Source organism: Biomphalaria glabrata, chromosome 8 (assembly GCF_947242115.1).
Source record: "Biomphalaria glabrata chromosome 8, xgBioGlab47.1, whole genome shotgun sequence".
Lineage (NCBI taxonomy): Eukaryota > Metazoa > Mollusca > Gastropoda > Planorbidae > Biomphalaria > Biomphalaria glabrata.
Genome location: NC_074718.1, coordinates 18,874,123 through 18,901,799, shown reverse-complemented (window position 1 = coordinate 18,901,799; position 27,677 = coordinate 18,874,123). Strand labels below are relative to the sequence as shown.

Here is a 27,677-nt window from a genome sequence, read left to right as displayed (position 1 = left end):
TCTAAAACATTAAATCTTGTATTCCGCGAGAAGCCAATGCACGAAACGTCGAAAGTAATTGGTAGTCTACATAATATATTTTTTCTGTGTAATGCAAATTAAGAAACGTGATGTTTTAAGCACCTTGCATTCTTGATTTGATCGAAGAAGGCTACTATTATACCTGACGCTATCTGTACATTTACCTCTACTCTAATTTAATTGCCTCCAATAAAATTATAGGCCTAGTGAAAGAAAATAAATTAGATAATCGACTAATGAAGTTTATTTAGGTGTTAAATATGAATAGAATAGCAAAATAAGCCTATCATTGATCACTATATCAAAATTCTTCAATTAGTTTTTTTTTTTGTTTTTTTTTCGAGATGGACAAAAAATGTAAACAAATGTCTTTTAGTCGAGTTCATAAAAGGGGGATTCCGAGGTCAAGGTATTTATACATATCTGAATGTTCAAGGGGTGGCAGGTTTTAGTAATTATAAGAACTTAGTTGTTTTGATGTCTAAATTTACTTTATTAACACTTTTTTTCCAATTAATTATTATTTTACTTAAATTCTTTTTTATACAGGCTATTTCCTTTTTTTCGAGATAAAATAATAATGCTACATGCTTTGTTTTCATTCTTATGTCTCCCAAATATGAACATGACCAAGGATACCCTTTCCGGAAAGTGATACGCTTGTGTCGTCACGGCGCAAAATGGCGGTAGATTTAGCCTCTTAACTTGGAGACGGATAATCACAATACAAATTCGTTACGTTTGTTGAGATAAAAAATGTGTACATTATGCTGGAAATGAAACGAGTTGAACTAACTTCTGTCCAGTCGCCATCTAAACAGAAAAAAGTTCCGAAGAAAAAAGATACGTACAGATTTACGTTGTCACTTAGTGAATCCACACTAACAACATGTCCAGAGTTCTCCCTTGCGGACTTAATTAAAAATCAAAGGGTAAGTCGACTTTACATTTATATCTACATTTACAAATACTTTTCTTCTTCTGATTAATACTTTTAAGTATCATTTAAACTTTATTAGTTTTTTTTTCATAGTCCGAAATTCAAAGGGGACACCCGTCCAACATACCACAACACTTTATCATTTAAGCACGTTTTCGTTCACCATACTAGACTATACCCTGCTATAGAAAAGATCAGTAACTTCAACCACACTTTAACCGTGGCATACAAAATGGCCAGACCATCTTCTCGCCATTTTGAACCTGTCGTTCAATATTTGAACTATATATATAAACATCAAAACAATAACATAATTTTAACCTAAAACAGATAAAACCTAAGTTTGGGTCAAGCCTTCTTGCAAATTATTTTTCTTCTCTGAATCAGTTTTACTGAATTCGAAAAGCAATTTTTCCTCCTTTGAAACGTGTTTCTTTTAGAGTGATTTATCAGTCATCTCATCTTTATTTTTTTTTCCCTTTCTTCTTTCTCTCCATTTTTGTATAAGCCCTGGCCGCATAGTTGAGCTACTTTAGCCTACATGACACAGTAAGTTTCTCTGTCGACACTATTTTGACCCTTTTTCTTAGAAGCTAACCCAAGTCCATGATGTTATTTTACTCTGACTGCCCTTTATCAATATACATTTGAATTAGCACTATGTTGATGTTGCTAGTATTTGTGAGACAGGGGTTCGAGTCTGTGATTTGTGGTACTGTACAAGCCCCCCCCCCCTTTTTTTTTTTCTTCTAATCTGTCGCTATAGCAACTGTCATGTTACACACAGGGCCAAGGACAACACACAGGCGTCTATCATGAATGTGTTATTTTGTTACTAACGATTAACCGTAGCCTTAGGCCTAGTAGACTTTTCTTTAGGTAGATCTATATTTGTAGAAATCGGTGTAAAATAGAGATCAAGTACCTTACGCTGATGTTAGCTATGCTAATTGGTGTTCATTTTTTAGAAACTCAAATAATCTATATACAAGTTTTAAAAAATATTTTTTTGTGGCCCCTTCCCCCATTTGAGTTTGGGACCAGTATATTGATTTATCCGACACAAAAATAGATGATCAGGACTTAGTAGAGGGTGGGGAGCGAGAAGAGAGGCTCGTTTTTCAAATGGGTCATGCGCTGATTTTGGATTCAGCGCGCGCAGACATATTGCAAACGTAGGTAGCGATTTGACTTGCAAGTGAGGGGTTATGTGGTTCGAGACCCCGCACGCGCGTCGTGTCATGCGTCGGTGATCATATTGGGCATCGATTGCATGTGATAGATTTCATCCGTTGTGGGTCAGTTGCTGTGAGGTCAGGTTTTTTTTTTATCCTCTCTAGCGCCATTTTTAGTACGCGTCGGTTTTCTCGCTCGCCATTTTTTCATTTGCCCCGCGTCGTCTGCAGCTGTGAATAAGTAAAGCGGCGCGCGCGTTTTACCTCTGGTAGGCTGAGAATAGTGTCTCCTGGATTTTGTAAAAAGTTGGCGATATGAAAAAAAAAGTCCGATTGGTGTCTAGATTTTAAGTCTAGATATGATTAATCTCACCCTCCCATTTCTTTCTTGCTCGAGAATAAGAATAATTCTAGGTCTAGAGTCTAGGCTTCATTTAGTCGCAACCTAATCATATTATTATTACATTCTAAATCTAGATGTATAATAGAAGTTGGATATATTCTGTGACGTGTCTTTATGACATTTAATCTATGTTATAAATAGTCTATTAAATATATTTTTGGTTTCTCTAAAAGTAATAGATCTATAACTATTACAGATCTAGATTCTAGCTAGACTAGTCTATAGGCCTATTATAGAGTATAGGAGAGTCATAATCCAACTTGAATTAATAAACAAAAATATAAGGAAAGTCCTGGAAAGGTGCATTTTAATTTTAGAATTATTTTATTTTTATAATTAATGGATAGATCGAGACCGCATGTGTATCTATCTAGAAGATCTAGATCTATATTGTAGTCTAGATTATCTTATAAAATTTATTATAGAAAGACTCGACTAGATCTAGATCCAAAATCGATTTTACATAGATTAATAGATAGCAGTTATCAAAAAATGTTACAGATCTAACTAAATCTACTCATTTTGCAAAATATTTTTTTTATCCCAAATAAATACAGTGGAAAATGGCGTCATTAGATCTTGGGTGTGGAGGTGCGGACCACACTGCATACCCCCCCACCCCCCTTTTTTTTTCCACCCAAAAAAAAAAACAAAAAAACTGTCTCAAAAGAATATTTCAGGGGATCTTGTCGTTGCATGCCCTACTTATAGATCAAAGTGATATCACTTCATTTAATAATTTACTTTTTTAAACATTGGTAATAATAATAATGTTATTTCTACTTGATTACTACTTAAATATAATATGCTAAAACAACACAATTTATTTCTGGAAAAAAAAAGGGAAGAACCAAAAAGGACTGCCTCCAGGTTTCCTTGTAGTATGTGCCATTTGGTTTAAGAGATAATGATGCTAATTGCTTAGGGAGTTTATTAATTGTAATCCTTAAAAACTTTGTTTTTAATAAAAATAAGATAGTTTATGTATGGAATGGTCATCACTATTTATGTACAGGCATTCATCTTATTTCTATGACATGATCAATAGTCACTTCATGACTGAAGGCCAAAGTAGTAGTATAGTAAATCTGTATATTTTTTTTTTTTTTTTTTTTTTTTGGACCACCTTTTAGATCTAGAATCTGAAATCTACATTAAAAAAAAAAAAAAAAAGTACACATGAAAAGGAGTTATCTGTTGCTGCCTTTAGAAACTTGACTTTGACAATTGATAGTCTACTAGCAAATGTCATTCCAGTTTGCCTTAATGCTGTACTTAAACAATAGAGAGCGTGTAGCGTTTGTTATAACTATTCTGTGGCATTTTACGTCTCGAGAGACGATCTTTTCCCTTTGCAACTTTTTGTGTGACTAAAGAGGCCAATCCTTGATACACAACATGCACTACAAGCTCTCTCTTTGTTACAACTATATGTTACATTGAAACAATATAGAGAGAGCTTGTAGTGCATGTTATAACTATATTTTCCATTAGCATTCATTATTTTTGTGTTTTTATAGGTAACCAGTGAACCTTTTGACAATGTGGATGATGATGATGATAGTGATGTTGCTGCCATCGCTCAGAGATTTGAAGCAAAATATGTATGTCTTTTTTTTTTAAGATTTTTTTTCTTTTGTTTTATTAGGATTACTTTTGCGTGCCTTAAAAATTAAATCCAGTTATTCATAGTTCCGAAGTGAACATCTTAAAATAGTAATATTAATTAACCTCTACTAGCTAGCTTTTACACTTAGCTTGTGGAAAAAAAAAATTAATGGTTTGTATATTTTTCTTACTTTCTAAATACATGTAGCTTTTAATAATAGATCTTGGGACAGGGTAATTTCAAACTCATTATTTGTTTGTTTTTTTTTCCCTAGGGGCCAAAAGCTTTGCATGCTGGAAAAAAGAAACGGACCCAAGAAATGGATGACTATTATGACCTTGGGGAGGGATATGATGAGGAGGATACATTTATTGACAATACAGAGGCTGTGAGTTACAATTAGATTTTTTTTTTGTCAAACTTATTAAATATATTTTATTTTTGTTTTTAAAATAGGTTGTATTGAACTAAGCTGTTGTTGAAGTCATTAATAATACAAATGATCTTACTATGTTTCTCATTAGTATTCTTTTTTTTTTTTCTTTTTTTATATGTCTGACTTGTTCATAGTATGACGAAGTTGTTCCATCCACCTTAACAACTAAACATGGAGGTTTCTACATTAACACTGGCAAATTAGATTTTAAATCATTGCATGAAGATTCTGTTGATGAAGTCATCAGTTCTCCAATTGTAAAGAAAAAAAAGAAAAAGGTTTGTCAATATATTTTTACAATTTATTGTTAACACTATTATTTTTATTTTGCTATGTATTTTGCTCTTAAAGCAAATAAACTAGAACTCAAAGAGATTAAAGTAAAATGAGGAGTACATGAAATTTATATTATACCTTTATATATTTATATAGTAGAATAGATGTCCTTAGAATAAGGTTTTGAACTCAACATTCTTTTAATCAAAATTGCATCCTGATATCAAATGAAACCACTTCAAAGCTTGATTTTGTGAAATTGTTCTATTTTTACTAAGCCATATAATTTTAAAACTAACCCAAGTAACTCTTATAGGCAGATATTAGAAGGTTTAAAAAAAATATCAAAGTTATAAAAGCTAAAATATTTGAAGGAATTTTATATCTATCATTCTTAGTAAAAATTTCAATATGTGACTTTTGAAATATATAATTTTTTTTAATTTTTTTTTTTTGATTACTATATCTTTTTCTAGAGATTAATCAATTCAGACAGTGAAGAGGGTGACTTTGAAGAAACTGGTGAATCTTTAACGAAAAAGTTCAAAGCTATGAAGGTGATAAACTACAACAAAATATTTATTAACTTTCTTTAGTGTGTATGTTCAATTGTAGAATTTGTTCTTATTAGTTTGTTTCATCATTTATTTTTTAAGTTTACATTGTTTTCTAATGGTGGGTTTTGATGTTGTTTTAAAAAAAAAAATGGTATTAGTTTTTGTTGATGTTTGTATTGTCTGGAAGATCTGGTTGATTTGCTGAACTAGTTTACCATCATGACTTCTGAGATTCCTTGTGTACTGCTATTTAGTATGCAAGATGAAGTCTCTGTTCATAAAATGGCATTCTTTTGTTACCTCTAAGATTGTGCTTGTGAAGTTGAAATATAACAACTTAGTTATCAGCTACATGTGTGCATAGAGCATGCCCTGTTTCTTTCAAAGGTCTGCACTTAATGAAAATTCACAGTGATTTAACCCAGGTCCTCTCTGAGTCTTATGGTAGTTATGTTTAAATATGGGTTATCCCTGACTTCTTTTAACTACGTACTCTCAGAGTTTTTTCTTGTCTAATATATATTTTGGTAACTTCCTGGTCTTAATTGATGAATTTTAACCCATATTTTTATTCTGCATTTTATTTTACAGATATTTTGTCTAAATAATCATCTGACTTGAATGACATTTTTTAACATAGTCCTTGTAGAGTGCAGTCATAACATGAAGTTCATTTAATATTTAAAAAAAAAGATAGCTTAGCATCCTTTTCAAGGCCTAGATTTATAAGATTATAACTATACTAGCCTGACATTACCTGTGGCCTGCGGGTCTAAGTTTGTGTTTACAAATCTAGTGGATTGGATTTAGATGTACATTAAACTTAGCTAATGATCCTTTCAAATATGAAATGAATGGTCTATATTTAGTATGTTCGTGCTGTGCGAAGAGAAGTTTTATCATCCTAGAGATGAATTAGAGTTTAAGATCTAGGGATGGAAAGAAACATTGCAGTATTGTCTAGTGAAAGAATGTTCGTCAGGAAATCTGTAGCACAGATATAAGGAACTAATATATGTAAAAAAAATGGTTTTGAAACACAAATTTGAAGGGTTATTTTATTATATAATGAAATCAATGGACCTTCTTTTGTATTTTCATGTGTCAAAGTAAAAAACTATCTGCGCAAAGTGTATTTCTTAAAATTAGATCTAGATCTAAATCCTTTCGATCTTTTCTCATGTCAACATTGTAAACATGGCCTAGATCCATAAATACTATAGCTTTAATAGAGTTGGACAACTTTATTTTTTGTTAGGGTCTTAAGTTTGTTTTAGGGCTACAATACATACACTACGGTCTAAGTTGGTACCCAAGAAACATTCCGGCCAAGTTTTATCAAGATTGGTCAAGCGGTTTTGATGTCTATAAGTCACATAGATACACCTTACATTCTACTTTGTAGTATAGATAACATAGATTTAAACAATAAAGTATTTTAACAATTGAAACATGTTTCCTTTTAAAAGGATTGGTTTGTCCAGCACCACAATTACTTGACTTTTACAATTACGAATAGATATTTACTGTGCTATAGTTTTAATTTTAAAACTATAAATATATATTACTATGCTATTGCTAAGTTTTGTTATGGTATTGATTTAATTTCAAAACTCTGGTTAAATCTAGCTGTGTTTGTCTACAGCGAAAAAAATTGTTAGAAAGTAAAGAGAATGAGAAGAAAAAGAGAAAGCTAACCATTGGTCCAGATGGAGAGATGATTGTTAAGAAAAAGAAAAAGAAACATTTGGAAAAAATGTAAGAAATTTGTTGTGGAAACAATAACTGTTCATTTGATACATTTATTACTAGGCTGTCAGTAGTTTAAAACAAATTTATCAACATTATTTCAAGAATCTCAATCTTTCACAAATATATTAAGCTTATTTTCTGTATAATTGTTAGTCTTCAGCAGTAGTATAGAAAAACTAGATTACCTTTTATTTAGCTTACAACAAATTTGTCATCTTTTTTGTATATAAAGTTATCAAATATTTATTATTAAGAGAGATGCAGAAATACTTTCAGTAAAAAGTGACACATATCACAGCTTTCTTCTGTCAAGAGCAGGAAAAGCTACACTACATTAAGCCTATGTAAAACAGCAGTCCACATGCCAAGGTTGCATCTGCTATAAATGTACCTTTCTTTCCATTTTGTGTAAAATGTGTGTGTGTATCTCTATACTAATAGTGTTGGTATCTTAAGTGTTACTGACACTAACTTGTAAAATGATGCACTGCGCTGACAAGGTATTATTAACAAAATCAATGGCATTGTGTAGTTTCTGTCAAGTTATGTAGTGTTCTGATAAAAGTTTTCCTTTCAAAGACTGTGTTGAGGGTAAATATAGAACAAATTACATATTTCAATTGCTACTCTTTTTTTCATAGTTTAATAAAATGTTTAGATCGGAAAAAATAGATAATGTAAATAAAGAGGCAACTTAATGATGAATAACTATCAACTACAGTAATTCACAGTTGTTTTCAGTTTCCTGGTAGTATAGAGTTTTTTTCTTTTGATTATACCAATATTATATGTAAATTATATGATTCTGAAAATGATGCAATCTTGTTAATATAATATACATAGTAATGTCACTTTTAAAAGATTATACTACAAGAAGCACACAAAAAAGTAATATACATATTTTATATCATTTTAGTGTTTAAAATGTAGACAATTTAAACTAAAAAAAATTGAATACTGAAAGACTTTTTTGCTTTATATTTCTGTTACTGTCATTACATTGTGTGTGTTCAATTGATGATATACTTGTATGCTTAATGTTGGTTTGTATTTCTGGCATTATTTACAGACAAAAAATGGATGGAAAAGTCCATCCTGAACCAGAAGCTCCACCTTTGTCAACTCCCACCATCACTTGTACACCAGTAGCAGTAGTTACTCCAACAGTAACAGAACCAACTACAACAGCGACAAGTGTAGTCACTAATGGTGGTGATCATGACACCACAGCCATCAAAGATTTTAAAACATCCATAGAGGTATCAGTGTTACATTTTTAGTGTTGAACTTAAGTTTCACAAAAACATGAGTACAGATGTATTGTTTTCTGTTACTTTTAAATATTTCCCAACTATCTTTTAGATTAATTTATCTACCCTTAATATTTATTTAGACAATGTCTTAAACAAAGAAAATAAAACCAAATAAATACTTTAAAAAAGCTTGTAATAATAATTGTTTGTTATTGAAATATTTTGCCACTATATATGGATCCTTCTGTCTTGGAAGACAATGGATGCGCCCAGATGAGTCACTGGTGTCTTGAGATGGGGCAGAATCTGGAGTGACTGATCAAGCCAATTCTGGAGCGGAAGAATTTGCCACAGTTCGTGCATGTATATGCATCTGTGCTAGGGCTAGCTGAAAGGGCAGATTTCTTTCTCTTGACTGACGCAGCTTCGTTTCTTTTGCATTTGGCGAAGTTCGTACCAGCACGTAGTCTGTCTCCATGCTGTCCGGTCTTGGGCTATCTCCTCCCACATACTTTGGACGATGCCTGTGGCTCTCATGTCTCGCTTGCAGACATCTCTGTAGGTAGACTTTGGCAGCCCTTGGGTCTGACTCCCTCTGCAAGCTCAGCATATAGGATGTCTTTAGAGATCTGCCATGCGAGTGACATGACTGAGCCAGCATAGTCTTCTCTGTTGAAGCAGAGCATAGATGCTGTGCATGTTGGCCCGTGTCAAAACTTCCTGGTTGGTGACACGATCCCTCCAGGAGATACACTTTATGCGTCGCAGGCAGCGTAGGTGGAAGTTATTTAATCTGTGTTCTTGAAGCATTTAAGTTGCCCAGCTCTCACTGCCATAAAGAAGTGTAGACCAGGATTTTTGTTGCCGTGGTCAATTTGGTATTCTCCCACACATGCTTGCAGAATTTTGCCATTGCTGCATAAGCCTTTCCTATTCTTTTTGTCAGCTCAGTGTCTAAATCTAGGTTGCTGGCTATTGTTGCTCCCAAATATGTGATTTCCTGCACCACCATAATGTGTGATTTCCAATATGTATCACTGGTATTTCTGTGACATCTTGTGCCAGGATTTCAGTCTTGGAGAGGATTATTGTAAGGCTAAACTCTTGACAAGCAGCTGCCAGAGCATTCACAAGCCTCTGAAATCCTTCTTGTGAATGAGATATGAGTGCGTCATCATCGGTGAACAGCAGTTCCCTAATCAAGATATGCCGTCTCTTTGTTTTGGCTTTAAGGCGTGCCAGGTTAAATAGCTTTCCGACGGATCTACTGTGGATATATACTCCATCATCGACACCAGGGATTTAAATGCACTGGTGAGTACAACTGAAAAGAAGATTCTGAATAGTATTGGAGCCAGAACACATCCTTGTTTTACTCGCTCTTGATGGAGAATGGCCTAGAGGAGGAACTGTCAAACTGTACAGTGCCCTGCATATTTTCATGAAAAGCTGACAATAGTTTCCATCGCTTGTTTGGACAGCCTGTTTTCTCTAATATGGCAAACAAGCCGGTAGCTGGCGCAGGGAGAAGATCATATCTGTTGTGGATCTATCGGCCCTAAAGCCACACTGCGATTCTGGGTAAACTCGTTCTGCCAAGATCTGCAGCCACTTCAGTATTACTCTGGCATAAGCCTTCCCAACTATGCTAAGAAGTGAAATGCCTCTATCACTGTTACAATCGGAGCGGTTTCCCTTATTTTTGTAAATTGTTTCTATGTTGGCATCCTTCAATTCCTGGGGGACTATTCCTTGCTCCCAGCACAAACTTAGCAGTTCATGGAGTGGCTTGATTAGGGCATGCTTTCCAGCCTGAATTGCTTCTGCGGGAATATAGTCTCCTCCGGGTGCTTTCCTATGTGCAAGCATGTCAATGGCTGTGATCAGTTCCTTTACAGAGCGTGTTTCATCTAATTCTCTCAAAACTGAAAGTGGTGGGAAGTTAGACAAAGCAGTTGGCGAGATGACACTTTCGATCTGGTAAAGTTCTGCATAGTGCTCTACCCTTCGCTCTTTTTGCAGTGCACGATCACTGTTGATTGAGCCATCTTTTGACTTGAGTGGGGCACACTTGCTGGTGTGAAGTCCAAAGGCTTTTTTCATGCCCTCATATAGTCCTCTGATGTTACCACAGTCTGCACAAGATTGGATGTTTTCATATAGGTCCTGCCAGTATTTGTTAGCGCACTGTATTGCTATTCTTGCCTCTACTTGTAAAACAAATCAATGATAATAATAAGGTTTATTAGAATCAAAAGATTAATGTGGAGTACAGTATTTCATGTGGCTATGCAGTCCTAGCTGCAACTTCATATTTTGCCAAATCTAGTGCAGACATAGCTGTTTGGCTGTGGTTTATTTAGGTTGTCTTTTCGCCATCTCCGATAGAACCCAGACATCTTTGCTGAAAGTGTTCAAGTAGTTGCTTTCTGTATAGTACCCATGTCTCAGATCCATAGAGAAGGGTTGAGAGAACCACTCCCTGGTAGACGCTGATTTTTGTAGGCAGATGGAATGATTTATTCCGCCACACTTTTACTTTGAGTGGCTTCTGGCCTTAGCCAATCCGCTATCAACTTCCCTTGAAAGTGATACATCATTTAATACTTTGCTTCCCAGATATGTACAGTGGTCCAGCGCCTTAAAGGGGTGTCCATACATGGTGGCATGGTGCATAAATTCCTTTATTGTGAGCTGGAGTTCATGTTTAGTTTGAGATCGTAGGATGCAATCATTGGTATAGAGAAATTCTGTTCTGACCATGTTCTTTGTTTTGATATTGTACAGTAGGTGCTGAAGATAAAACACATTGATGTCTGAGCGGAAGAAAACATAGCTGCCATTGTGCAATACCAGGAACTCTTAATTTAATTGCATGACTTTCTAATCACAATTATCATATAGAAACTTAATTGAATTACTCTAGTTTGTAGTTAATTTGTTGATTCTGTTCAACATTTCTCTAGGAAACATTCAATGCTATTCTGACAATGAAAGAAGACTCTTCCAGCAAATCTGGGGAAGAGGGGAAGGGAGAGCAGCAGTCTACAGAAAAGAATACTCAGTTACCATCTCAGCTACCTGTAGAACTTGTTGAGGCCATAGACAACATTAAGAAGGTTAGTGTTAGTCTTTTTTTTTCTTTTCAACATTTTTTTTTAATGAATAATGCCTTACTAAAACTAGTTTATATATATCTAAATTTAGGAAGCACGAGAAAACAAAGAAGGAAAAATGAAATTTTTTTCTGCAGACATCAACAAGTTGCTTTTAGAGTAAGTTTTTCCACCTTTACTTTATTTAGAATGTTTCTACATACAGTATACTGTTAAGCATTTCTTCTCAAATTTTGAAATATGTACATTGTGTGTCTCCATCATTGATTTTGTATAATGCAGAACATAAGTATCATGAATTTAACATTTTTTTGTAGTTATGTCAGACCACAGCCTGATAGGTTCTGCTCTGTTGTATTAAACAGAAAATTCACTGACAGCAAGCTAGTCAACTCCCTTTAATCCTTGTCTTAGAAAGCTCTTAATTTTTATTGGATTTGTTTTATTTAGATTAGTTAATAATTAATGATATTTAGCTGCAATACCCTGGTAACAATGTCACAAAGCTGTAACTGGCCCGTTGCCAGGGAGGGCAAACACCAACAACCAAGCAACATATGATTCTCCAAGTTCTGGCAAGTATCAATATGTTTGAAATGGAATAATTGTTCGTGTGCTGGAACAAATCCCAAAAAGCCAGCAAAGTCATGGAGCACATTAGGCACCCTGAACTTTCCTCCTAGTGGTGGAGGCTGTCCAGGCCCTGAACAAGCATAATGCAGGATGGGCCACTTTCTCTTTGGTTTATATTTGGTATGCTTAAGGCTGAAATTAATGACTCCCGCAGCAGGGAGGAAGAGGAAATGCTGTCTCATTCTTATTAAGTGCCTCAGATTTGCTCAATCCAGACTCAAATTTTTTACATGTATGTTGATATATATGCACTATGTACAAAAGCTGGATTTCTGTTAGAGAGCTTTTTTGCAAGAGAAGATTTGAGCCTCTCAGGCCATCTCAGACATGGATTTTGATGATTATGATGATTTAGTTGCAATTATGATCCACAAAATAGTATGGAAGTTTTTTAATCTGATCTCAACTTGAAACCAAATACTTTAACAATGTTTTATTTTTTAAATATATTTTCTTGATTTAATTTGATTATCTTTTTGACATTTGGATCTAATTATTCAAGTATCTTTTTGAGGATCATCCATTGATCATTGTCATTTTTGTTTTTACAAAGCTTATATCAATTCACTCTGTCTGTTTGTCTGTCTTGTAAAAAGTTTGCACACATTATTTTCTCACATCCATTCCCCAGATCAAGTTGAAACTTAGCACATCTATTCATTCGTAGACAATGCATGAATCTATTAAAAAAATTAGTCAATTAATTACCGGTTAATAATTAATTAATCCTTCAGTGTTCAGGAACAAGGTTAAATTTGTTGGGTTTTGTCCACTTAAATAATTGTACTACTATTATTTCTTGAAACTTTAAACAACTATCTATTGTGCCTAACAAAACATGAATCCATTAAAAAATTAACAATTAATTGATTAACTATTGGTAATAAATTATTTGGGTTTCATATTAATAAAGGGAAATAGCTTCTACATTATTGAGTGATATAGTTGTAAGTGCGTAGTTTGTCCCTTTTGATAACAGTGATGGAAATTTTCCAAAAATTTTCAGAATTACGAAAATTTCTTCTGATTTGATTTTCTACCAAAATTTTCCCGACATTTTTTTTTTTAATGAAAAAAAAAAATTTTTTTATTCTTCCATTTTCAGAAGAATGTGAAATAAGATTTTTGATTTGTTTTGCAATTGCGCACACCTGGTCTTTTGACACAGTTAAAGTTCTATTTTTAAAAAATCTTGTGTTACTGTATTGCCTTATAAGTCTAGGTATCGGACTAGATTACAGTGACTAGAGTGGTTTGAATCTGTCTAGATAGATGTATTCTAGATAAAATATCTAGTTTCTTTAACCTTCTTAAGGTGACGCGGCCGATATATCGGCCCAATGCTATTTGGCGAAAAAGACGAGCCGGCCGATATATCGGCCGTGATGTTTCCAACCAAAGGATTGGCTTGCCAGTGTTTGTATCAGCCAATCAGATTAGTTCTTACTATTTTTACACATTAGTAGACTGTAATGGCGGCTTCCTTCGCTGTTTTAACGCGATAATTGTTTTAAATTGATTTTTTGAACATGTCAGCCGTTGATATTGATGAAAACAATCTCACTGACTCTGAGCAGAATTGAGGAAAGCTTTAGATCTAAGTTAACACTAATACTAGATCTAGATCTAGTATGGTTTGACGATGTCTATTCTTGGTAACATGGTTTAGAGGTAAGGGTGGGTAGCTGGATAGAGAAGACCCATTTGAGAACCAAGGGATTAGCACCCAACAGGCTGTTTTATGCTCTTTTTTTACTATCAATTTAGTTCAAAGTAGTAAAATAATGTGATAGAAGTGTCTGATGGGTCTCAATGTGCCTTGTTTCTCTAAAGACGTGTATTAGGGCTTATTCAAGCCTAAAACTTCATAAAAAACTCTTACATTTATAATTCTGTTCTGTTTTGAAAAAACTTTTTTTGGAATTGTATGCGCATAAATTATGCAAATTAGCTTGGCTTATTTTAATAAATGTTAATATTTCAGATAAATTCCATAAGATTAAATTAGTTCATTCATTTCCCTTCAATAATATATATAGTTTTGTGTATGTAAAGTAATTAGTTTATTTGTTAGGAATTTTTTTGTAAGTGAAGTGCTTAGTCTGGAAATAGTGCTCCGTCTTTTTGGCACATGACATGCTAAAACGCTCCGTCTTAAGAGAGTTAATTTGAATACTTTTGATCTAGATTATCTAGATCTAGAGTGTCTAGACTTCAATGGCTGCTTGCCAGCTTCAGAGCTTCTGAAAAGTTCAGAAAAGTATCTCAGAGTATCATGATTCCCGGCTGCTATACGCTATTAATTTTTGCTCTGTTGTTACAATGGCCCCTAAATTTTTCTACTTTGAACCCTGCCTGCCGACTTCCATGAGTTCAAATGGGATTAAATTTATAAGATCTAGATCTAGTAGAGCTATAGTTATAACTATAGATCTATAGTGAGATATATATTTAAGTTTTTTTCTAATATTAATCATTACTAATTCTTTAAAAGCCCAGTGTGGTAGAGATCCACTTCTTCTAAACAACTTGTATCAGCATGAAAAAGAGTCACATTAGGAAACATTCTCTTCCTCTAAGCATTTCTCCTCATCTGGTTGTTCTTGCTTGTTTTAATCAAGAACTCAGCAGAGATTCAGCATCTTTCTCTCAATTGCTTTTCAAAGCATTTTTGGTGGACTTCATGTGCAAAGTTTATAAACAGTTTCTCCTGTACAAAATTTAATAAGCAGTGAAACAAACAGAAGTGTAGCTCATACTTTTAAAGTATTTCCAAAACGTTTTGATTTTCAAACTCTTTATAGTTGATAAGTTTTTACAATACCAGTAAAGCAGTTATCTATTATAGAATGCTCAGACTGCCTGGACCTAGATATAAAGCATCTGCAAAAAGCTTTCTCCTCTTTTCTATATATACAAACAATAGTGCCTTGCATGCATTTTGTGTGCATGTGTGCAGTAATGCTTATGCAGTGTAATTAAAGAAAATATTCTACATAATTTTAAAAATTCAGAAACATCTTTTTTTAAGTCGCCAGGCCAGTTCAAAAAAAAGGGGGAGGGGTTACAAAATTTCCTAAAAAATTTTTTAAGTCTGTTCCAATCACTGTGATAAGCTTTGTTTTTTTTTTTAAAAGGGATTTTTAAAGTTTTTAGCTTGTTTTTAATTTATATATGTTTGATCATAAAAAATATTTTGTTCATGAAGATATATTTTTGTACAGAAATGTTTAAAGACACCTAACTAATAAAAACAAATTGATGTCTTTACAGCATAGAACTTGGCACAAGAAACTTGCCATGGGGCAGCAGGACAGCCATTTATAAACATTTAAGTGAACATTTGCCTTGTGGCACTCATGCACTTCAGAGGAGAGCTAAGAAACTGAGAGAACTACAACAGGAGGACCAGCTGAAAGTACCAACTCAAAAATTGAAGGAAGGTGAGTTTCATCATCACTCAACACAAGGCAGCATTATTTCTTTCTGTTAACTCATTATCTCAACTTGGATTAATAGTCTTCAGTTGTTGTTTTTTTCAGTCTTCTCCATGGTTGTTCCTCCCTCTCTTTCTCATATCTTGTGGTCTCGCATCTCAGAGTGGTTCTGGTCAGTCCTTATTTTGACTATATATGACTGAACTGTCTTGATTACATCTCATTGGATAGGATTTTTGTTTAGCTCTCTGTTACAGGTTGTGTTTGGCTAAAATACTGTTACGATCTTCTCTATCAGGCCTTCTGTAATCAACTGCTCAACACATCAACACAAGAATTTGACAACAAGAGTTCCAAATAATCTGGCACTTTAATGAATAGATAACAGCCAATACTAGACAATTGGCAACACAACTACTAAAACTGTTACGCTGTACATCACCGTACTAAACTCTACTGTCTCTATCTCTTCCTGGACTCGTACGTTTCACTCGAGGACTGCACAAGGACCGACTTCATGGCCGACTAACAGTCCCGATCTCCTCGCTGTCTTGTCTTGAACTGCACTGCCTTACACACTCTGTCTCTGGGCCACGCAGGCTTATGATCAGATGACCATAACAGGTCATATTCACCTGCAAAGTTCATACCAGTACTGTCCCTTGCTCTTCGATATAGCACGCTAAACTGTATTACTGGCCTGTGTCACATATGTCAGCTGATCACACACAGTTAACCCTATCGCGTTGCCAATAGGGTTACAACAATACTATATATCTAGTACATTGATGGTTCTCCATCTTTCCAAGCCATAAAGTAGGATACATTACTTTTTGTTTTTGGTAGATAGCTTTCTTGGACCAGTACTAATGGGTTGTCTTGAATTTCCTATCAAATTTTCTACTTTAAAAAAAATTGAAAGCAGTCTCCTTCAACACCCATGTAAATGAACTCCTCTACGTCTTTTAGTTGTCTGTCCTCTAGAAAGATTGGTTCATTGACACTTCAGAACTTTGGTTTTCTAAGAAGAAATCTTTTTGACCAGCACATCTAGCTATTTTAGAATTAATGTCTCAAAAAGTAATGATTATACTGGTTCTTGTCTTCAGCTATTATGAAAGAAATGCCAGCCTTAGAAGAACAACATGAGCTTGATGTAGCAAGGGCTAAGTAAGTCAAGTCACTGGTTAAGCAATAGTTTAAACTAGAGTTAGTGATATTAAAAGAAACAAATTTAGTTTTAAGATTGAAATAATAATTGTGTATTAAAAATGGCACTTAACTTCCTTACTATTGCATTGTCACTATAAAAGATTTCTGTCCTTGTGTAGGCTGGGAGCTGAGTTAAAGGATGAAAACATTGAGGCTTTGAAAGAGGAAGCTTCTACTGAGAGTGAGGAGGAAGACAAAACAGAAAGCAATAAAAAGAAAACTCGTGGACCTCGTCGAAAATTTCAGTGGACATCAGAGATTAAGTTAGTTTACAGTCATGACATTTATTTAATTGTCATTTCTTATTAGTCTTTTTATTATTGCTCTTTCTTTACCAAAAGCAGACTTTTTCAAAAAGTTCATTAGAATTTTTCATCTCATTTAGAATAGATTCTAACTGAAAATATTAAAATTGTCACTTTACTTCTAGGGCGTTACTGCTGGAGATTGTTTCCACTAAAATGAAATTGTATAATACTTGTAAAACTAGAAACCAGACAGCTGAAGAATACCTCAAAGCCTATTTAGATGCAGATATTAAGCCCATATGGCCACAAGGCTGGATGCAAACAAGGTATAATTAGGAGTTTACAATCTGTATTATTACTTGTACAGTGAAAATTATGCTGACCATTATTGGCTGGGTAAACTATTGTTGTTGTTTTTTTTTTAAATTATTTTTTCTCTGCATTGATGGTTGGGTATAATTTATATATATTTGTAACATTCTTTTTTCAGAATGCTCTATAAAGAAAGTCGCTCTGCTCATGAAGATATGACAAAAGGCATTACCTCTCAGTAAGCTTGATTGTTTATTTTCTTACCATTTATGCAAAATATTTTTTAACTTGCACCCTTATCTCCTGGTGGTACCAATAATCTGTCTGATATTATCATCATATCCCTGACATTTTTTTCTTGGTATTTTTTTTTAGGCCAAAACCAAAAAAGAGCTCTTGTCAGTCATCGACTCCTTCCAGTGAACTGAGCCATTCTGTAACTACAGATACAAGTCGTATTCATGTCTCCAAAACAGAAGATGTGATTGAAATCACAGATGACAGGACAGATACAGTAGTCGTGAACTTGTCAAACTCTGACCCATTGACTGCCTCCTATGGGAGTCAACCAAAGATAACTGATCTCTCCCAAGGAGACACACTGACTCCTAGTGTACGTCCTGGGAAACAGTCTGCTGGTAGATCTGTACCATCTACACCACCTCCCTGGGTTGTATTACAGCCAACAAATGTTGTAAACTTGACTCAGAAATATAATGACAGCTCCACCCCAGTGAGTACCAAGAGAATAACTCCAATGTCAGTGACTGATGCCTCGTATATGCCATCATCACCGTCATCCCCTAGAACTACCTCAGCTCCCAAAGTTTCAACACCTGCAGTTTCATCCTCAGGTTTACCAGATGCTCTTATTGTAAGTTGTATTGGTATTTGATAGTACACTTGTATGTTAACTATAAGAGTGCTTAGTATTAGTCATTATTTAATAATTTGGTGTCCATTAAAATTGTTAATTTTTGTAGAGAGCTATATTATTTTTTTAAGTGCATCAAATATGAATAATTAAAATGCATTGCACCACACTTAATATAATAATAATAATATGTGGGCTACCCTGATTCTCTGAAAGAATGTTTCCTAAAGACTAAACATAAAACCAATATGAAAATATATGCAGAATTCTAAGCCATATCCCCCACTGCTGGTATACTGTTAGATTTATTTAGCTTAGAATTTCTAATGTGGTCCTAAAGACCCTAGGAAACACATAATCTAACCCTAGGTTTCTATTGCTAGTACACATGCTACTAAAACTAACCCTTAATTCTTAAAAATTATACACCTTTTTGAACAAAGTTTAACCTTAAATCTCTAATGAAAGAAAAGACATTGAATTACAAAGTGGTCCCAAAACTATTAAGTATGGTGCAGGAAAATTTACCAGCTAATCTAGTACAATGTAATTTACTTTCTAACTAATAAAAGATGACCCAGGTTGGTCAAAGCAGGTATGAATCCTAGTCACTGTTATTAAGCCAGCATTTAGTTAAATAAGTTTATGTTTATAATTCTAATTAGCCTTTATCATTGATGATGCTGGTGCTGTAGTGATTCTAACAAATTTATGTTCATAATTCTAATTAGCTTTTATCATGGGTGATGCTGGTTCTGTAGTGATTCTAGCTAGATTTACATCTATAACACTCTAGTGTAATACAAGTTTGTGTTAATTGATTTCACAAATACAAATCTAGAATTTAGAATATTGAATAGACTAAACATAGTTTGTAGAAAAGTACACTTGATAACATAAATAAATTGAAGAAATAAATCCATTGTTTGAACACTGTAATAAAGCATGAATGTAGAAGTCACTGACTGACCTTTTTCATCAGATTTGTTGAGGGGGGTGACTCAAAATCCAGTTTTTCTTCAGAAATTTGAAGAATTTGATTTAAATATTTTTAATCATCTAAATATAAAATCTATAATTTTTATTATTACAACTTTTTTTTTTACACAGAATTTAAATATGTCAATATTATATTTAAAAAAAAAAAAAAAAATAAAGTTTCCTTTAATCTATTGTTTGTTTAGCATTCTCAGAGCTTTAAATATAGTGTTTCTGGTATTGATGACATGTTGGAAATTTTCTTTCTTTCTGATGTATTTTGATTTGACAGTGATACCTTAAGAGAAGGTCTCCTTGAATTTTTTCCATAAATCATTTCAGAAGTAGTAAGTCCTGTGGCTTCTGGGGGTTTCTCAGATAGTGAAGAACACAGCTTCTGTTTCTGATTGAGGATCTGTTAATGTCATTTGAGTTTGATTTTTTAAAAACTAGTTTTTAATACAACTCTAAACTTAAAAGTACTGATTAAAGTGATTTTTTTAGAAAGTGTTTATGCATTCTAATTTTGTTAGTTTCATTGTTCCAGAAGAATATTATTTGTTCATTTCAAGAGAATGTTGATATCTTTACCATTTTCTTTGGTGAATGTCTCTCTATATGTACAGAATTAAACAATTTAAATTATACAGTAAATAACTTTTTTTATTTTTGCATTATTTCAGTCATCAGGACAACCTGTTAACAATCGTTCATTCCTATCAGCATTTCAAAATTTTACTAGTACCTACCCACAATCTGAGTTACCTGCAGCAGCATCACAGCAAAAATTTGGCAGCAGTCTTCAGGAACCTTCAACATCCAAAGATGTTGGTCAGTCAGTCCATTCAAAATTAGGACCTAAGACCCAACACTTGACTGCATCTTTAATTCAGCAAAAATTACCTCAAGAATCCAAACCTGGCAACCTTTCTCAGCAAAAGGCAGCAGTAAAATCTTCTTACTCAGAGGTTGTGAATAAGGACATTCCAAATTCTTCATGGAGTAATGTTAACTCTGTAGTGTCCCCCATTGTCAGTGTTCCTCGATTAGCAAGTACCTCTCCAAAAAGCATAGCAACTTTTATTGATAAGGAGATCAATGCTAAATTGTCTCAATCCATTCAGAAACAGGTGCTACTACACCAGGAGAAGCAGCAAGCAAAGCAGCACAATTCTGTTGATAGGATCAAGACTCTTCAGAATGTTCAAAATAAAAAAAAGCAGCCAAATGCTCCTGGACAAACAAATCTTGTAAACTCCACTAACTTGAATATGTCACTTATGGATAACAAATCCTTATATTGTAACTCTGTGTCTTCCTCAAATGACATTATGCAGCATCAGAGAAACATCCCAGCAAGCCAGGCTGTCAGCAGTACCTCTGTTCCCAAATCGATTTCAAATCCGCTAATAAAAACTTCTAACACTGGGTCCAGTATGCAGCCTATGCACGGAATTGTTCAAGGAACTGGCACCAAGCCTTCAGAGCATATAGCTAGTCATATTCAACAATGCAAGGGAAGTAAGCAGCCCAACATTCAAAAGACTTTTGATCAGATATCATCTACAAAAAGTCTAAAGGCACCAACAGTTTCTAAATCCTCACCTGCTTCTTCACCCCTGAGTCAGTCCTTATTACTAAGTAGTCCTTTATTACCTCAATCTCGGGGCAGCACCCCATCTCCACAAAAATCTCCAGAGAACCATTCATTATCACTTTATGAGCAAATTCAGTCACAAATACTAAAACAGGAAGCCATGGAGGGACAAGCACTGAAAAATTTGGCAATGGCTTTAAACTTCAGTAGTGGTTCTTCAAACTCTGCCTTTAGAGGTAATCAATTTTAAAAGGATCTATCTAAATTTTCATGCTTTTTTTATTTTGTCTGTATGTCCAAACTGTCTTTAAATCTATGCTGTGTATAGACTGGAACAAAATCACTTTATCTGGTTTAGTTCTTGATGAACCTTTTTGTTGTTTACATTTTTATTGTTTCTAATCCCATAATAGGCCTTGACCTTGATCTATAAGACTTTACTTTTTCTGTTCTAATATATTAATTTTAAACTTGTAACAAACTCATTTTTATGGCTATAAGTTAATATAGTAATTAAACTAACTTCATTTTGATGCTGCTAATCATTTCCATCAGCTTATAAAAATCACTACCAAATTCTTGCCACTCAGCTATCATGGATGTAAGTTCAAAAGAAATATTGTGAAACTGACAGAAAGGGTGTCATGATTCATTGTATCTCTTATCATCTAATACTCTCATTGGCTGGCTTGTGTTGTATGACTAAAACTTAAAGTGTGAAATCTCTTGATTGCAGGAACGATGCCTGCAACTGTCAGGAAAAGTGTTGAAAGTGATTCTGTCAAAACTGCAAGCCCTGTCCTTGACAGTAAACCAATGAATTTAACCAATGACATGGCTAGAATGCATGATAATTTGATGAATCTAAAGCCAACAGCAGCAGTCTCAATTTCTCAACCAGATATACTGGTTCACAATAATCCTGTTAAAAATATTTCCATGGCTAGTCAGCCCAGGGGTAGCAACACACCAGAAAAGCATTCTGCATCAATGAGTGCAACAGAAACTGGTGCTTTGTTCTCAGGCACTGTGCAGTCTAAAGAAGAAGTAACTGGAAGACAAAGTGGCAAGATTTCAGAAGCAGTAGTTCATGGGAAACAAACAAATAGGGAAGATCCTAATTTTAAGAAGAGCCAACAAATTTCTGTGTTATCAATGAAATCTAAAGAATTGTCAGCCTCTAGTTTGCACCCACAGGCAGTAGTGGATTCAAGTAAAACATTCAAGCAACCAATGGAAGTGTATAGAGTTGTCTCTCCTTCAATGATCAAATCCTCCCTAAGTAGAAGTAGCTGCAGTCCTAGCCCATTTGTTGTATCTACTGATTTGAAGCTTCCCATGAAAAAGACAGAACACAGCTTACTCAACTCAACATTCAGTAACTCTCAGTTTCCACAAAAGTCTAGTACTATTAGCAGCAATACTTCTTCACTTCAAGAATCTTTAATAACATCTCATTTGCAAGAACAGCATCCTAAATTGTCTAAAGAGACCCAAAAATATAGTTAACTGTCAGTGTATATTTATTTATCTAATATAGAATTATATTACACAGGTATACAGTACATATAAACATTAAAATGCAGCTATCATAATTGTTATAGCCAATAATCATTACATTAAAAAAAAAACTGAATAAAAAAAATAAATACAGATAGTCCTCATTCAATAACTGGTCTGCTTAATGACTACTCAACTGACCCATTTTTTTTTGTACAATGAAATTTAAGTTTCCACATTTGCATGGCCAACCAACAGATACTTTTTTGACATGTGTGTAAACTGTACTGTAATGTAATATTTATAGTTCTATAGTTTGATCAATTTTTTTTTTCTGTTAATAAAACATGTACAAGCTGAGTTTCCTTTAGACTACCTTAGATTAGTGTACCTTTATACTACAGATATTATTATTATTTTTTAAAATGTTTTAATATATAACAGCTATTCTAAAGAATACAGGTACAATGTATATATGGTAAAACACTTATTTTCAAATTATTTTTATATCACAAACATAGCAAATAACTGCAGTAGCAATTGATTAATTCTGTACACATACAAACACAGTAGGTAGGTGCGTGGAAGAGAAAAAAACATAAGACATGTTACATAAATTCCAAGTTAAAGTTGCCTATCATCAGACTTGCTTAACATGGCTGTTTGGATTGAACAGGGGACTATGTGTAAATTTAGTTCAATTTGTTTCTTGTAAGATGATGAACTTTCTGGTCCACGAACACTTTTTTTTGTTCTTAAAAGATTTGATTTAATGCAGATAATAGCCCATGTTACTACCACATTGTCACATGGGCTCTTGGTTGATTGAGATGGCACTAGACTGTTGGGTTATCTAATTAAAACACTTTCAATATTAGTGCAGCCAATTTTGCTTGACCAACATTAAGAACCGTTAGCTTCCTAAGATAGTTATGTCTAATTATTTTCAATTATTAAAAAAAAAAGTCACTTTTAAATTTAAGAGAGAAAGGGAAAGGATAATTGGATGTATATTTCAAATAGCATTAATACCTTTCAAGCATTTTATCATACACTTCTACAGAGGAAGTTGTTTAGAATGTTTTAGTGTATTGTTGTAAGCTTTCCCTTATTATGTTAGATTATTACTTGTTTTCATAGTACACTTTTCTTCCTGTGCAATGGTGACAGCTTTGGTGACAAGAATCTGCCTGATAATGGGATCATTTTGATTTGATATTTATATATAATACGTATTACTCCTGACTTGTGGAAATGTGTATTCTCAAATCAAAGAATTGTCTGTAGTTCATATTGATGGACAATACTAAGAACTTCAAAATTCTCTTGAGAAAATGGTAATATTAGTAATGAGAGCTATTCCAAAGCATAATGTGGTTCAAAGTAGTTTTATAAAAAGCTAATATCTAATTTAATCAATTTTTAGAGAAAAAAAAAAGACTGTCTTGAATACATATTACATCCCCGAAGTCCTTGAAATGTCATGAGCTTAGCTTGTTTTAGATTCATTGAAAACTATCTAAAAATATTTTAGGTTATAATTAGTCCAGTTTTATTAAGTAGACTAATAATTCATGAATATTCACAGTACATAAAGAGTCTAAGGCATTTAATATAAATTTATATCTTTTCTTTCAATGCAGTCATATTAAAAGGGCATACATACAAAGTACACACTTCTTCTAGCCAGCTTTTTGCTGCTGAGCTGTGAGCTCTTTTGCAGACTGTGCCAAGGAAAAAAAGTGTGCTGTTCTCTTCAGTTGTTCAGCACTGCTGTACAGGGTGTTGGTTATGTTGGGCTGTAGTGGTAGTAGGGTCTGCCTAAAGTAGATTAGGAAGGGGCATTCAAAAAGGATATGGTTTACGGTTTCATAAGGGTTGGCGCAGTGTCTACAAATGGGGAGTTGTTTGGCATTAGTTTTGTTAAGATGGTAATTTAACAGAGGTGTGTGTCCTGTCCTTAGTTGGAAGATTGTAGATTGCTTTTTGCGGGGGAGGAACTTAATACTGTCCAGTTTGTTAGGCATGTTCATTTCTTTTTACATTGCTCTGCCTGTGTTTCCTGATGCCCATTCGTTGAGCCACTCCTCTCTGTGATTGTTGACTAACATTGACCTTAGGGTGAGGTAGTCAACAAGTCTATCTGGTTGTTCCATAGATGATCCTGCCTTTGATAGTTTATCGGCCTTTTCATTTCCCATGATGCCAATGTGCCACAAAGTACACACACATTTCCAAAGCAAGCTTTGACATCTCCAAAGATGGATCAAGATGAATAGTTCTACATTTTGTTAATAGCTATTCACTGACCTCTATAACCCCCACAACAGTCTGCTGCTCTAAGCTAATAGGAATATATATTATTTATTGTAAACTACTCTAGCTTAATAGCAGTACCTTGTCAGATTTATTGTTTCCTTAACACTATATATCTGGTACAACAGTTACTTAATTTATTAATTCCCTGTTGATTTTTTTCTTTTGTTCGATTTTTTACCTTTTCTTTTTTTTTTTTCTTTCTCTTTTTTTATTTCAGGACTAGGACAAGACTTTGAGAAATTTTAGCAGTTGACTTTATGGTTAATTTCACAAATTGACTAATAAAATTAAATCTAAGAAGTGAGCTTATGTGTAGACTATGACTATTGTATAGCAGACTATAATGTTGAAATGTTTTTGTCAGTAATAGAAATATTTAGCTACTTGCTTGTATACAAATATTCCCCCCCTCCCAATAAAACCTCTAGAGACTTTAGGTCTCAATAATTTATGTAATTTAATACTTATTTTGAAGGAATAGTAGTTTTTGTTATCTCTGAATAAAATACTTTTCAAGGGTTACTTTTAAAAACTCCAAACATGTAAGTATCAAAACCATCTTGAACTGGTTTGACAGGTACGAAACCTTTTCGAAAACAAACTGTAGGCAATGCACATTCTTGGGTTATATTCTATGACCACTGTGGACTTTTATTTTCGTTATTTCTAGTCTGTTACAAATACAAACAAATATCTTGTGAAGCAATATATGCTGATTAGTTGTGATGATGAGTTGAATGTATTCTCTATTATTTCCATGTTTTGTTTCCCTTTCAATCTTTCATTTGTAACTAATGCCAGTCTAAGTCTTGGTTGGAAGTCAATATTATTGCTTAAGTACTAGAGTATATGAGTCCATGGAGGATCCATTTCTCTAGTGTTTCATTTCCATAGGTCAGTCAGACATAACTCAGGTAACAATGTCATGGCTTATCAAAAGATCTAAATCATAGTTCCTGACACCATTAATGCTCTTAACCTTCTTCTAACTAGTGACTTTGTTCAGGCTGGAAAAAGTGTGTTTTTTTGTCTCTAATTCAGTCTTCCATGTGGTCTATCATTGAACAGTCTTTATTGCTCTTTTTCATTCAAAGCTGCTCAAGTCTTTCACAAGTAAATGTTTTAATACTATGTGCTGTTTGGTTCAAATGTTTTCAGCCTTCTGCATAAATAATGATTGGATGAGATTCTGTTTAGTAGTTTCAATCCTTGACTGTTGAACATTTACTCTTGATTCAAGTTTCATTATTTAGAGCTTACTTATTTAGAACAGAGACATAAGGCTATATAGTTAAATGTATAGATATCTATATAGTTTATGAACCAAAGGTTTTAACATATTTTATGTATGTGGATCATGTCATGATATAAAACTAATTAGTTTTGTTCTTTAGTGATACTGGTATTAAGACACGCAAGTCAGTGATATTAAACATTTTGGTCACAATTCAAATACAACTACTCCCCTGTTACAAAGTAAAAGTTTTCTATTTCTGAATAGAAGAACCAAAATAAAAGTGGTTTGGGCAGTAAAGGGTAAATAGTCTGCTTTTCTAAGGACAGCAGAGCTAATGTTAAGAAGTACTTGAACCTATCCAGTTGGTTGTTTCTAATCCTAACATAATTCAAAGAGTTTTTTTTTTTCCAATGAACCAAATTGTAGTGGTACTTCCTTTGACTCCTGAGTTATTTCAAAATAGTTTGTTGCTTAAAAATACCTCCTGAGGAGGTAAACCATTCAAATAATATCAACTATTATCAGGATACTTTCAACTGTGTTATGTTCATTGATTTGATTTCTGGAAATATTACTTGTATATAGATCTATATATGTTTTCTTTTGAGCTGTAAAAGTCATTTGACTTTTCCTATGAAGTATAATTCACATTTTGCTTTTGAAATCTTGTGATGTAAAGTGTCTGTAGCTTTCAACTGAATAGTTTGACTTTCTGATGCATTCTTTATGTTCTAAATGTGTACTACAAGTAATAACATGTTACTGAATGTATTGTTGTTCACATCTAGACTTGTGTCTAGTCTAAAGTCTATTAAATGGCCAATAAGATTATAAAAAATGTTTCAATTGCATGAAAATAAAGGTTCGTGTCTATAATTAAAAATTTTGTTTCTGAAAATATGTTTTAAAGTACGGTATACTACTAGACACAGTTTCTCCATAAGGCGGAGTCAAACACATGACAAATGCTACAAACATATAACAGGCTTTCAAATGTAAAAATGTGTTCCCACTTGTTGAATCTGACCATACGCTTGCCATCATATAGCTAATTATTCTGTGTTTAGCTCACAATTCCAACATAAACAATATGGGAATAATAAGTCCTGGAAAACATCTACTATCCTATTATTAAAAAAAGTTTAAGGCTACAGTATACATGCAAAAAAAAAAAAAAAAATGAAAAAAATCAATAAAAGAACAAATTAACTTCTTTTGAACTAATTCAAAAACATGCCAGGATGGATGAAACAAAATAACCTTTTTTACCTTAAAATGAGAATGACTATCAGTGAAGGACGCATAGAAATTTGCCACTGAACTAAATGACTTTTATGCCAGTTTTGACTAAGAAGATTTAGTTGACCTACACAAATATTTCAACTTCAAAAATCAAAACAACGTCAATTTTGTAAGTGAAGAAAAAGTGAGCTTTCTAGTTAGAAAAGCTAGTTCATCTTTATATGGAACAAATCACTTCTCCCACGTTTGACTACTCGTCCAAAACTTCATGCAAGAAATCTTCAGAAAGCATACCAGTACCCAAGAAATACAAAATAGAATGGTAATAAATGCTTTTCGGACAGTAGCACTAACATCTACTTTCATGCAATGTATTGTAAACTATGGGCTTCAACATCTTGTAACAAAAGTCAAAGAAATAAAGAATGAGCTAGCACCAGTGTTCAAAATACTTTTCAGTAAATCAGGTCCAAGTAGCGAGGGACTAAAGAGAAACTAATGTCACTACCCTATTTCAAAACAGGAGAAAAATCTTAGCCAGGAAACTACA

The 27,677-nt window shown here is 33.6% G+C and overlaps 1 protein-coding gene across 2 annotated transcripts; it reads left to right on the top strand.

Moving 5' to 3' along the window:
- Nucleotides 1-669: 669 nt before the first annotated feature.
- LOC106061414 (ubinuclein-2-like) lies at nt 670-26,768 on the top strand. 2 transcript variants are annotated; one of them, XM_013219555.2, is made up of 17 exons: nt 670-953; nt 4,060-4,143; nt 4,423-4,536; nt 4,719-4,862; nt 5,337-5,417; nt 7,063-7,175; nt 8,239-8,428; nt 11,389-11,541; nt 11,630-11,697; nt 15,445-15,614; nt 16,718-16,778; nt 16,940-17,083; nt 17,251-17,394; nt 17,559-17,618; nt 17,756-18,254; nt 19,916-21,065; nt 21,566-26,768. In XM_013219555.2, the coding sequence occupies exons 1-17, from the start codon at nt 789-791 to the stop codon at nt 22,336-22,338; spliced, it is 4,113 nt and encodes a 1,370-aa protein (XP_013075009.2). In that variant the 5' UTR covers nt 670-788; the 3' UTR covers nt 22,339-26,768. The 2 variants fall into 2 exon arrangements, with proteins under 2 accessions (XP_013075009.2, XP_013075010.2); XM_013219556.2 differs by having other exon boundaries at nt 671-953; nt 24,866-26,768.
- Nucleotides 26,769-27,677: the final 909 nt, after the last annotated feature.